A 13,682-nucleotide genomic window follows, 5' to 3' on the forward strand; every position below is an offset into this window, starting at 1 on the left:
CATGTGCATTTGTGCCCCCAGCCATCCCCCTTTGTGCATTTATTCCCCAACACCCTTGTGTATTGATTTATGTGATGTCCCCAGCCAGCCTCCCTTGTGTATTGATGCCCCCTTTTTACTGGTTAATGTACCCATGTCTATTGCCCCCAGCTACCCACCCCCCTTTGTGTATTGATTTATGTGGTTCCCTCAACCACCCTGTTGTGTACTAATACCCCCCGGCCACCCGCTTTTTGTAGTTAATTGTTGTCCCAAGCCCCCCCCTTTGAATATGGGTTCCCTTACACCTATCACCCCAATTTTTTATTTTTTTTTCTGTAATACTTACTTTTTTGCTGGTTTCCTTCCCTGCAGACTACTCTTCTCTGATGTGTGCAGCCTATATTCAGGCAAATACGGTATGTTATATGTAAATATATATATATATAATTAATTATTTATTTATTGCCAAAAAAATGAGTCAACAATATTTTTTCTGCCTTTGTTCTCTTGGCCATTAGCTGTCATTCTCCCAGCCTGATCCTTGCTTTTATCACACTGTAGTTCGATGTAGTACTTCATCTTGACTGCTTTCTGCCATCAACACACACAAATGTCAAGGGAGCAAAAGCTAGCAGGCTTTTCCTTTTATTCAAGTCCATCAATCAGTCCCTAACTAAAATATTTATTTATTTATTTTTTTATTTTACAAAACCTCTCTTAGCAGATATTAATAACAAATATGAAACTGAACAGCTGTAGTTTCATGTTGATTGCAACTTGTGAAATAATTAAATATTCTGGAAACAGAGATGCTGTCAAAAGTAGCTGTATCAAATACTGTTGTCATCAATGTTCCATATTACCAATATATATTCTTGATGAATTGAGCTGTTGTGGCAAAACCTTTTGGCAAGTACTGTTCTAATGAATTATGGCAGCAAACAAAACCTAAATCATATGCATTCCATGAGGAAATGTATCTGGTAGGGCAAATAAGATGTTATGTGCACTTGAATTATGTTGTATGATCTTGTTTGTTTAATGGTCAAGGACAGGGCCATATGAAATCAAAATGGCACCCAAAGTGAAGAAGCATTTGCTGTTTTTTTATGCGACACAAAACTTAATTTTGTTTTTTCCTACATTCCTGGAAAAGTTACAAATATGTCTACTTAATCACAGTGCAGCATTATTAAAGAATTTGGGACAATTCAATTAACTTTAGTACAGAACCAAACCTCATTAGATTTGACCTACACTGTATCCTAAACAATGTATTATATCTGTCTTGCTACAGTTTCCAATGCGATGCTAATTATAAACTTGATGGAGTGGACATTTCATTATCTATATGGACTATAAAGTGTCTGCAAAGAACATCTGCATAATGAACAAACTAACATCAATCAACATAAACATGCATATCTCTTAATTAATTCAAAGCATTTACGTAGGGCACAGACTTGCTTCTTAGTAGAGAATGGGTAGATAGCACCAAATGGGTAATGACCAAAAATTAATTATGTAATATATATATATATATATATATATATATATATATATATGTATATGTATATGTATTTCTGCATATCAACCCCTAAAATGCTGCAAACAATGGCAGCTAGGAATGCGATACCTGGGAAGACAGCAGCAACAGTGCCCCCACGTTCACCTCGATTGTGGTGATGTGGGGGTCTTTTTTTGGCAGAACCAATGAGCCCTCTTAGGCATGACATACCGGGTACGTCACCAGACGTGAAGTGGTTAATCTTTCAAGTAATTGTTAAAAAAAAAAAAAAAAAAAAGCGCCCATTTTGCATTTCTTTATATAACATCCAGATTAGAGTACAACTATCAGTATTGACATCTATAATAGACTGATTAGGGTACTTCCAAAAGCTTAAAATGCAATATCTACTGAACAGATTGCACTGCAAAATACTCATACAATTTTAATCCACAAAAAAGAATCAATTATTTTTGGCCTGTTGCACAGAACCAATCACAGATGCAAGCATTTCACACAATCACTAACCACTTTATTAACTACAAAAAATGTACTTATTAGTTATTACTAACATAAAGCATATCAGTATTTAAATCAACCAATTACTAAATATGAATATCCAGTAGTTCCATACTACCTGTAGGGTTTAAGTATTACAAGACAAGGCTTAGCCAGATAAGATGATAGCTTGATGTTGAAATCAATATGTGTGTTAATCACATGAATTATTGTGAGGTTGGGAAATCTTTTTAATGGGGGCACAATTATACATTGCATTATGTCTTAGATATTGCATTTAGTGAATTACATGATTTGAAAAATAGATTGTGTTTACTTACGCATTATTAATGTACTAATTTATAATGTTAGCCAAGGAAACAACAAAATATTAGTACTTACAACAGGACTAAAACCAATCAATGAGACACAAATTACAGAATACACAAATATTTGTTACAATACCTGTCTGCATGCAGTGAGTCTAGAACTCATAACATACCTCTGTGACCCTTGATATGACTTATTCTCGTTGCCAACTATGGCATTGTTCACAATACTTTAAAAAATAACACCAGGTTTGCTTTTTTAATGTGAAAGAACGTTCTTATAATGGCATGCCCAAAAAGTTGAAGACAAGGACATTAAGGAATCGTACCATGTGTTAAAAATACTTGTTCCTAGTTAGTAACTGTGATAGAAAGGAAAAAGAAAACTCCATATTACATGAATTGTAAAACAACAGCAAAATCAGCTAAGAAGGAAAATTAAAAATTAAAAATTGCAATGACAAACATCATTCCTTCAAGAAACAACTGACTGTTTTGTGCACATTGTAATTGCATGTCTTAAATATAGTTGGCGTATAAGGATTCATCAACCAGATATGACTTTACTTATTATCATGAAAATGTTTTAGACCAATCTATCTATTGAAGACAAGTATGCGAAAATCAATTATAAAACTTACTGGAATTATGTTAATTCACTGTACATACAGGACAGTATCTTTACTGGTCAGCAGAAAGGATGCTAGTCTACAGAAGAAAAACATACTGTAATTGTTAATCTATGATTTGCAAGGGAAGTAGGAATGAAAGTGTTAATTCGAAAGATCACCTGCTCATTATTTTGTTTTGTTTCTCACTTATATTTATTGTACAACAAAAATTTAGATTAATAAGGTGTATGTCCTATACAGGGGTGGGATGGCGGTGAAATCTGCAGGTGAGGTAAGAGAATGATGGGATGATGTTGGGAGAATATGTGTAAGGGGATAGGGGTTGTAGTATATAGGAATGTATGTATCTATGTATGATAGAGGGAGAATGCATGTATAAGTGTGTTAATATGAATTTCTATGTGGTTGTATGTGAGCATAAATGTCTATGTCTTAACTCATCTATGAAATACATTTCATACCTGTATGTATATTTCTGTCTAAGTAGTTCAACTAAAAAAAAAATCAATTGTGGATATTACTGGAATCTATTGCTTCTAAAGCATATTAACACGTTGCCCCCTATTCTATAAGGCTGTCATTCCTCATATGCAAATTCATGAATGTGAGGCATATTTTGTATTTATTTCATGTTTCCTAACTTGGCATGTGGTATTCTTGTGTGTAATAAGTTTCCACAATGTTACCGTTGGTTCAACATCCTGTTAAGTGTATTTTGTGGGGTTACCTTGGGTCACTATAACTTTTATGTGCTTTGGGGATCCAAATCTTGAGCTGTAAATGTCATTTAGTACCAAAGCAGTGTTTAGACTGAAATTAACTAAAAATGAAATAAGTTGAAATAAATAAAATGTACTGAACAGATGTGGTACAGCATAACTCCTATATACAGCATAACACTATATACTGAGCCAGACATTGACGGTAATGTAGCATAACCCCATCACTATATACTAAGCCAGATGTTGACTTGGTAGGTCTCCGCCCCTATCTACAGGTATCTAAGCCATTGGCAGTTGCTTTGCTTTTTCTGCAGCTCAGATATCCTGTATTTACTGCTACCTGAACATCCAGTGTGGATGCTCAGGTAGCTGCAAATATGGTATACCTGGGTTGTAGAATAGCAAAGCAACTGCATTGGGTAAGTTCATCAGGTAAATAACTCCTGTGGTGAATGCTCATTGGTCTAGGCATTGTGGCACTACTATACATGCAGGATATTGACTAGTACTGCTGCTGCATGTGGCAGGTTGTGTGTCTGACTATAGGCAAGAAGGCTTCAGCCAACTTAGGACTGGTATACCAGTGGTCTTCTGACTACTTTTTCATACATGCTTTCGACCTCCCCCGCCCAACCAACAAAAACTGGAATCATTCTGTCTCACAGACATTTCCAAATTGATTGTAGTCTCTGATAAAAATTGTAAAAAGTCCCCTGCCCTATCCTAAATGTGCAATTTAAACTCAATTCAGGAACTGAAACACACTCCTCGCACTGCACACAGTCCACTGTCCTCCCTAACCAATTAGCCACCAATATTAATGATTTATTGTTTTGTTTTGTGTTGTCCGACAAATATTGGTTTAGCTGTTAGCGTAAATGTGCAAATGTCTTAACTTCAATCCAGTAATGGTATTTCAATAACCAAAACACACTACTGCTTGCACAGTCCCGTTGCCTGCCTAAGTTGTCACCAACATGAATAAACCATTGTTTTGTGTTGTCCAAAAATAAAATCGCTGGCAGTATAGGTATATCAGCACACATATATCTAATGCTTCCCTTTGTAAATGCTGGTTGGCAAGAGTTCAAAAGTAAGGAAAAAAACTACCCATGATTTTGTTGGCTACTTCTACCTGTCAGTCATTTTTATGTACCCTCCTACACATAATCCCTTCCCACTTTAAGTCATCAAAGAGTGCCAAAACTAGATTGTAATGGCACCAAAACGTGGCAAACAAATGAGCAAATATTAATAAAAGTTTGGAGAGTTTGCCATTCATTCTCGTTTGTTCCGGTGGGGCCCTCTTCCATAGCAGAGATTTGCACCAAAGCCTGAAATTGGCGAACATTGTTAAAAAGAACCTTTGTGTGAATCTGAATGCAGAAGTCTGTTACCTAATAGGGGCCCACAAATGGAAGAGCTATGTTGGTCTACCAAGATTGTTTTAACTTCATGCATTTAAACAAATGTGATATACCGTATTTGCTCGATTATAAGACGAGGTTTTTTTCAGAGCAAATGCTCTGAAAAATACCCCTCGTCTTATAATCGGGGTCGTCTTATAATCAGACCTCAAATAGGTCCGACTATGAGACGACTAAGATCCAGATCCCCCGCAGCTGCAGGGGACCTGGATCCTCCTGTCTCCCCCCCCCGCCCCACTTACCGGTACTTCTGAGTTCCCGGTGTGTAGCTGGGGCAGCGTGTAGATGTCTACGCGATTCGCGTAGACAACTTCCACTGCAGCAGGAAGGAGGTGTGGCTAGCAGCGGGGGTTGTCTGCGTCCATCACGCAGACCTTCCCCGGCTGTCAGAGATCAGAGTTCCCCAGAGTTCCCACCGGTGCAGGGGAACTCTGATCTCTGACAGTCGGGGAAGGTCTGCGCGATGGACTCAGACAACCCCCGCTGCTAGCCACGCCTCCTTCCGGCTGCAGCGTAAGTGCGTGGGATCTACACACTGCCCCGCTACATGATAGGGAAGTCAGAAGCACCGGTAAGTTTTGGGGGGGGCGGGGGAGTGTTAAATGGGGGGCATAAGGCATTTCTGGAGGCAGAGTGCTCTGTGAAATGCCTTTTAACCCCCTTAATGCCACTCTGCTTCCAGAAATGCCTTTTTTAACCCTCTATACGCCACTCTGCCTCCTGAATGCCTTAAACCTCCCTATATGCCACTCTTCCCCATAATATGCCTTTTAACCCTCTCAATGCCAGAGTGGCTTATAGGGGTATAAGGCATTTCTGGAGGCAGAGTGGCACATAGGGGGTCAAAAGGCATATCATGGGGCACAGTGACATTTAGAGGGTTAAAAGGCATATCATGGGGCACAGTGGCATATAGGGGGTATAAGGCATTTCTGGGGCAGATGTGCATAACTGGGGGGCAGGTTGGAAAATAGAAGGAAATAAAACCAAAATTTTTCTCAATCATAGCTTTTATTAAAAAAAATAGTTTAGATGAATTAACATTTACTGGTAAAACTTTTTTCCTATAGGGTCGTCTTATATTCAGGCTTTTTCTTTTTTTCCTAAATTAATATTTAGATTTGGGGGGTCGTCTTATAATCGAGCAGATACGGTAATTAAAACTAAAATTCTTAAAAGACTAATTTGTTGCAAAAAAAAGACAATTCTGTTACGTACGTGGCTGCTGGTTCCTCCGGGTCCTTGGATCTGCAGCCGCCGCGGAGAAGGGGGAGACCCCCCGCCTCGGTACAGCAGCCTCAGCCGTCGCAGAGAAGGGGGAGACCCCCCGCCTCGGTACAGCAGCCTCAGCCGTCGCAGAGAAGGGGGAGACCTCCCGCCTCCGCGAGACAGCTTCCGCCGCGAGGACGACCCCGCACCTCTACGCGGCAGCCGGGGCCTACGGGCATCAGGTCCGGTCCTGCCGCGTGCACGCGATCCTCTGCACGCCATCTAGTGGCGCCAGCTGGTACTACTGCTCCTTATAGGAATTTGCGATCTCGCCAATCACAAGATGGCCGCGGACCGGAAGTGACGTAACGGCACTTTGAATATTTGGCGGGAAAACGCTAATTGGTGCCTAACTTCCTCTGCCTACTTAAGGACTCTGAAACCTTCCAGCTTTGCCTTCTGATGGTTGTACCTATCTCGATAGTGTTTATTCCTCAGTAAGCGTTTCCAGTTTGATTCCTGTTACCGACTCGGCTTGTTCCTGTTCCCTGGTGTTTGACTCTGGCTTACTTCACGACGATCCTGACTTCTGGCTTCCTTACCTCGGCTTATTCCACGACGATCCTGACTTCCGGCTTCCCGACCTTGGCTTGTTATTCGACTATTCTACGCTGGTTACCTCTGATATCTGTCTATTGGACTTTGCCCGTGCTGTTCTACCTGACTACAGGTTCTATTGTACGCTGTGTGTGACAAATTCTAACCAATCCACAATGATTATATGGCTATAGCATTTGCTTTAATATCAGATTGCTTTATCCTGCATCAGCTTTTATTTGTCTGTCAACTTGAATTTGTTTGAATATAGAGAAAATACTGAAATATTAATTCCAAGAATCTACTTGGAATACAAATCCCATTTATAAAATAATCTTCCACTTTGATAATGCTTGATTTACAGGATGCAAATGTTCTTGTAACTTATTTCATTGGAGACATTAATGTATTTTAACATATCTTACCATATCACAGAGATGCAAAACATCCGTGATTTTCTGCTGGCCCCCTGAGGAACAGCTGCTGTTAGGCTCAGAAATATTTCTGGGCTGTTAAAGCTTTATGAAATTATCCACAATGGTAGATCCTGGTCTAGAGTTAGGATTTATTTATGTTCATAATGTTTACAATTATATGTTTATGGTGTTTAGGTTTACACCAGATGTAGTTATAATGCCATCTGTGACAAAATAACCTGTCATACAGGGCCATCTTTGAGTACCTTGCGGCCCTGTATGACAGGTCATTTTGTCACACCATCTTTAATACATTAAGGTGCTGAGCAAACATCCTTTTAAGGACTCCCACCAAATGGCAAGGCAAGAATATTCTTTGGTGCCCTCCTCCCCTATTATTTTTCCATTTCAGATTGTTTAGGCTTTAAACAATAATATGTAGACGAGGAAAAAGGGTGATCTGCTCTTACTAAAGCGACCTAGGGGCTTCCACAACTTCAGGAATGTCCCTAGGAATATCCTAGTGTCTCGATGAGTCAAGCGCTCAAAGCAGCCTGGTGCTGATTACACCCTCCTAGTTTTGCCATACAGTTGCATATACAGTATGCATGGCCAATTCAAAGTATTCTCCAGTGGTTGCTCGCTCTATATTTCTTACTATATGCAGTTCACTCTAAATCCCTAATGGCAACACGCAAGAAAGAGGTGACACACATGATCCATGCAGCCTATGGGTATCGCTAGAGGACGGGACGTGCTTGTTATTCACTTTCTTTCAAGTCTTATGTTGGAAGTCATAATTTGGGTACACTGTGGGTAGAGAAGCAACACGATTTAGGGAAATTTATCATGGTTATCAGGTTGCAGCAGTTGTTGAAGGAGCTCTATGAGCCATCATGGTATGGCCATTTGTCACTTATTATCAAAAGGTTAGGAGTGTGAGGCAGATCTGAGCAAAAGTGAAAAAAAATGGGAAGAGAGAATTCTGTACATTTAATGATGTTTCACTGATCTAAAGAAAATGTGGGATAACCGCAAGTAAAACATATACTTATTTCTGTCAAAGAGTGTTATTAAGTATAACGATTAAAGCCCACACCTTATGATGTATGCATAATCTACTACATAACTCCACATCCTGTTGCTGTAATCTTGAAGGAATTCAAATTGAAAGCTATCTTTCAACCAATTAATGAGATTCTGAATCATTACACGAGGTAGTTTACGCTGGAAAGAGCTACAAATCATTTTAACTGTCTTGGTTTTTCTGAGAGAGAAGCGCAAGTTAGATTAGTGGAGAGAATTAGTATTAAAGCATTACTATTTTTTCAAAACACCAGCAAACATAGAAATATAACATGATTAATTTATAAAGATGCGGAGTTATTAGGCTTTCATCGTACAGGATTATTTAAAAGGTTACCTGAAAGACATACTGTATGCCGTGACTCTCTCCAGAATATCTACACCAGAGACAGCCATCTTCATTTCTTGTTCTCAGAATGTGGATGATAAAAAGCATGAGTGCAGGTTGAGAAACAAAATATTATCTCTCGCCTACTGTTAATTTGCTAATTGAAAATATGAATATATGCCACAAAATAAATGTAATTATAAAAGCATAACCTCTGGCTTGAACAAGGCTAATTGGAACCAGTATTCCTTTTAAAAAGCCTGGGGTCAGTCTAGGGTCATTAATGGTTGGAGCTGCCATTTTAATTATTATTATTTTTAATTTAATGGTATTTAACATACAGGTATGATAGGTACATACCAAGCGCTCAAAGCAATGGTAACCAAAAGGCACAAAAAATTTGAAAAAATGCTAAGGAGAGACCCTAAGCTAGATCCAGCTCACCAGCATTTTAGCATATCAAGGGAACAGACTCATAACCTTGGGAGAATGATCTAGCATTATCTAGCTTAAGGTCAATCCATTTTCAATTATTATTTGTTTCCTTGTTTTCTTACCTTTTTGGTTAATGCTGCTTTATATACTGTATATTGACCACTTTGGTCCTATGCAGCTTTGATACCTATGAATTAAATGCACTACCATTTATTTTTGTTGTTCTTTTGTTTAGCTTTTTACACAGAGCTGGTCAAATGCCCACACTGGTCATTTGATAGAGTAGATTTGGTTACTAACCTAATGTATGGAATTAGTGTGGATGTTGTGTTGTTACACTATGACTAAACAAGATGTTGTAGGGAGACCATCGAGAGGATGTCTCTTCCAATTAGAAGGCATTTCGTTAAAGCTCTTTTGACATAGCTTCAGTCAACCTCAACAAGTTTTTCTTCTCTTTCTATTTAACCTCTTGTAGGTACCTCACTTATTCCTCAAGATTAAAAAAATGAACATAATTTAAATAAAAAGAATCCATGAGAGTCAAGGTGACATCTTGATAGTTGTTAATTCTATGTTGATTAATATAACTGAGCTTCCAGCATTGAAGAAAGATGATATATATTGTTGATGTCTTTAGTAACATCCATTATTCTGATGCAAGAGCAAGAAACTAACTAGTCAATACCTTAAATTCAGTTGCCTGGGACTATGACCTTCCTCATGCTCCAACCAATCAATAAAGGAGCATGATGAGAGTTGCCCACAGTAGTTGGAGTGTCAGAGCTTACTTATCACCCATGCAATACATCTCAAATTAGAATATATCTAAAATGACACAGACAAAAACACCATCACATGTAGAGAAAAACTCAAGGGGGTCCCAATAGGCAAACGTTTTTACACAGTATTTTGCAGCTCTGTTGGATTATTGTGGTAAAGGTTAAAACTAAGTCCAGAGAGAGTGTCCGAGGACAACAGAGGGAAGCATATTGGATGTTTAATGCTTAGGATCCCAGGAGAACCGATGAGCTTACATTCAATGGATTACTTTGGTCGGACAATGACAATATTCTCTGTATTGTTATGTTATATGTGAAAAAACAGCAGGTATCCCTTTGCCTGTAAGATAGTAATGTATAAGCATTGATTTATTGTGACAACAAATGTATGTTTAAATGTGTAAACATTTTAAGTAATCTTTCTTTATCTATGCATTTATCTATTTATGTGAATAGAAACAGTAACAGATAAGGGAGACATTATATATATGCTGTAGTTGTAAGCTTTATATCCAGGATTTCAACACTCAACCCCACAACCTGCCATAGGCTTTAATGCACACAGCTGGAAAACCTCTAAACAATATGTGGTGTTAAGATTTTTAAATGGTCTATCCATAGAGAAAGAAAAAAAGAAGATGAGTGAGAGAGAGAGAGAGAGAGAGAGAGAGAGGGAGAGAAGAGAAGGAGTGAGAAAGAGAAGGGGGAGAGAGTGAGAGAGACAGAGGGAGAGAGAAAGGGAGGCAGAAGAGAGAGAGAGGGGGGTAGAGAGAGGGGGAACAGAGAAAAGAAAGAGACATGACATGTTCTCAAATTGTGAGCTTTATAACTAGGGTATCACACAGCTGGAAAAAAGCTACAGCACTCAGACTACCCATATAGTGCCATGGGCTTTAATGCAGACAGCTGGAGCTCAGACTAACCCGAAATATCAAAAACTAAATCACACAGAGAAGTAAGTAGGGCAGCAATAGGCAATCTGCCAGCAGACAGCCCCCTGTCACAATACATTATATATATATACGCATTAATTCAGTCGAATATGTGAAATAAATAATAAATACATATTTATGGGGAAAACACTGAGGGGAAGGCAACAACACACAAGTCATCTCCTTCATATTGAAGTAAGCCTTTGAGTGCCCGAGAGAGTTAGTTATCTGCTGTCTGAGACTAAAGAGTTAAACATAAGGATTACCTGACACAGAATTAAAATTCCCTATCTACGTTTTCTTGAAAACCTGCCTAATACACACAGGGGACGTACGACCACTAGGACAGCCACTTAAGGATTTCAATGGGTTAAAAAACACTCCGTTGTGAAGAAGAGCACATCAGTACCTGCCCTCCTCCTGGAGACGTCTGTGGATCTATTTTTAACCAAAACCAATCGTAAGGGTACCGAGTGATGGATAACCAGTGATGCTGATGATGCTGCACGTTTTATTCATCATTCCGGGACCAACAGGGGCACATGACATCGGTCAAGCTACACATATCATCTACTCTGCTCGGTATAACAAATGGACCTCCTGTATATATCATTAGGAAAGGGGTACACACCGAAATGCCAGTGCAGCCTCTCATCACACTTGGGATTTACGCAAACAGCGACTATGCGAGCAAAATGACTTCATGATCGCTTTCCTTCTCTGACTTGTGATGGTTATTAGGACCTCGGACGTTATCCTGAGCTGGACATTGTAAAATGTGCATGGATTAGATAAGGAGAGATCTGCTTTATTGCCTGAGAAGAAATCATGCGGGGACAGAGAAAACCCAGAAGCTGCAAATGAGTTTCATCTTATACAAGATTAGGTTTTTTCCCTCAACAAACAAATAATAATGTTGAGCACTAGAGGCTGCTTTTAACTTGAGACCAGTCTCATCTCCAGCTCTGTTGCAGTATTGCTTAACGCTGGCTGAGGATATCCCCTGATCAGGTAATGCAAGGTGTGTGAGGTTCCCATCAGGGCTCCTGATTGTGCAGGTGTGCATGTTTCAGGTACAAGGCGTTGTAAGGAAGGGGCCATCAGCCTGGGCCCCCCCTCATGGAAAACATCTCTGTTTACAATGTAACCATCCACGTGTTGCAAGCAGATCAAGACGAGGGGAACACGGACCCGAGCCTCCGAGCCCTCACCGGATTTCTCCTGTCCTTGCTAATCCTGTCTACTCTCCTGGGCAACACGCTGGTGTGTTTAGCAGTCATCAAGTTCAGACACCTGAGGTCCAAGGTGACCAACTTCTTTGTCATCTCTTTGGCGGTGTCTGACCTCTTTGTGGCTCTCCTGGTGATGCCATGGAAAGCCGTAACGGAGGTTGCAGGCTACTGGCTTTTTGGCAAGTTTTGTGACACTTGGATTGCTTTTGACATAATGTGCTCTACTGCATCCATCCTCAACCTGTGCATCATCAGCCTGGACCGCTACTGGGCTATCGCAAGCCCCTTTAGGTATGAAAGAAAAATGACACAGAGGGTAGCTTTCATCATGATCGGGGTGGCATGGACCTTATCTATTCTAATATCCTTTATACCGGTGCAGCTCAGCTGGCATAAATCCCAGGAGCTTGATGATGATAATGACCTTAATGCCATTAACCAGACCGAGAACTGTGATTCTAGTCTGAACCGGACGTATGCTATATCGTCTTCACTTATCAGCTTCTATATCCCTGTGGTCATCATGATTGGAACCTATACCAGGATCTATAGAATTGCTCAGACTCAGATTAGGAGAATTTCATCTTTAGAGAGGGCAGTGGAGCATGCACAGAGTTGTCACCCTGATTGCCCTCACGAAAATTCCTTAAAGACCTCCTTTAGAAAGGAGACCAAAGTTCTGAAAACATTATCTATCATTATGGGTGTGTTTGTCTTCTGTTGGCTTCCCTTCTTTGTATTGAACTGCATGGTCCCATTCTGCCATACAGGTCTCCCAGGGCAGAATGAACCCGAGCCACCATGTGTTAGTGAGACCACTTTTAGTATATTTGTGTGGTTTGGATGGGCCAACTCGTCACTCAATCCTGTCATTTACGCTTTCAATGCGGACTTCAGGAAAGCCTTCACCACCATCCTTGGATGCAATAAATTCTGCTCTAGCTCCAACGTGGAAGCTGTAAACTTTAGCAACGAGCTGGTCTCCTACCATCATGACACCACCTTCCAAAAAGATGTACCTGCAGTTTTCAACAGTTCACAACTGCCCAACATGGTAACTCAAGAACATGAGGACTTAGAAGGACCTTGTTTTGACAAAGTGTCAGTCATTTCAAACTCACATGGGACAAGAAGCCAAAGGAACATGTTACTTCCAGCAAGTGTCCAGTTTGAATGTGAGGCAGAAATTTCCCTGGAAACTATCACTCCATTTACTTCCACTGTACCAATTGAATGTCATTCCCATGTGCTTCAAGATGAAGACAGGCAATATGCTAAAAAACTTTACTAAAATATTGAAATAGTCAGTAGCTTGCTGGCATACATGTCTAATATTTATGTTACATGACAATAACCCAAGGAGGTTAATTGGACACCTTGTGGCAAACGTGTAATGTGCACTAGATGTGCTTTTAGTGTATCTACTGTCTTGGCTTTAATCAATCTGCAATAATTCCATGTAGGAGTAATTGTGATAAACTATTTAGTTAGAAAAGAAACTCAGGGACTGAGCTCTGTCTGTTCCTATTGTGTGCGTTAATTTACTTACCTAGGTTGTGGTTATTGTC

General features: G+C 39.7%; 1 protein-coding gene across 1 annotated transcript; it reads left to right on the forward strand.

Moving 5' to 3' along the window:
- Positions 1–12,001: 12,001 nt before the first annotated feature.
- On the forward strand, positions 12,002–13,405 carry LOC149298939 (dopamine receptor D1.S). The gene has a single exon (XM_089486924.1). It carries the CDS (start codon positions 12,002–12,004, stop codon positions 13,403–13,405), a length of 1,404 nt encoding a protein of 467 aa, XP_089343050.1.
- The last annotated feature ends 277 nt before the right edge of the window (positions 13,406–13,682 follow it).

This window comes from Sceloporus occidentalis, unplaced genomic scaffold, assembly GCF_023333645.1.
Source record: "Sceloporus occidentalis isolate IW3139 unplaced genomic scaffold, rSceOcc1.0.p SCAF_30, whole genome shotgun sequence".
NCBI classification, from domain to species: domain Eukaryota; kingdom Metazoa; phylum Chordata; class Lepidosauria; order Squamata; family Phrynosomatidae; genus Sceloporus; species Sceloporus occidentalis.

Bases quoted from the DNA above. Each gene is read 5' to 3' on its own strand.
- LOC149298939 (XM_089486924.1), top strand. From the start codon at position 12,002: ATGGAAAACATCTCTGTTTACAATGTAACCATCCACGTGTTGCAAGCA.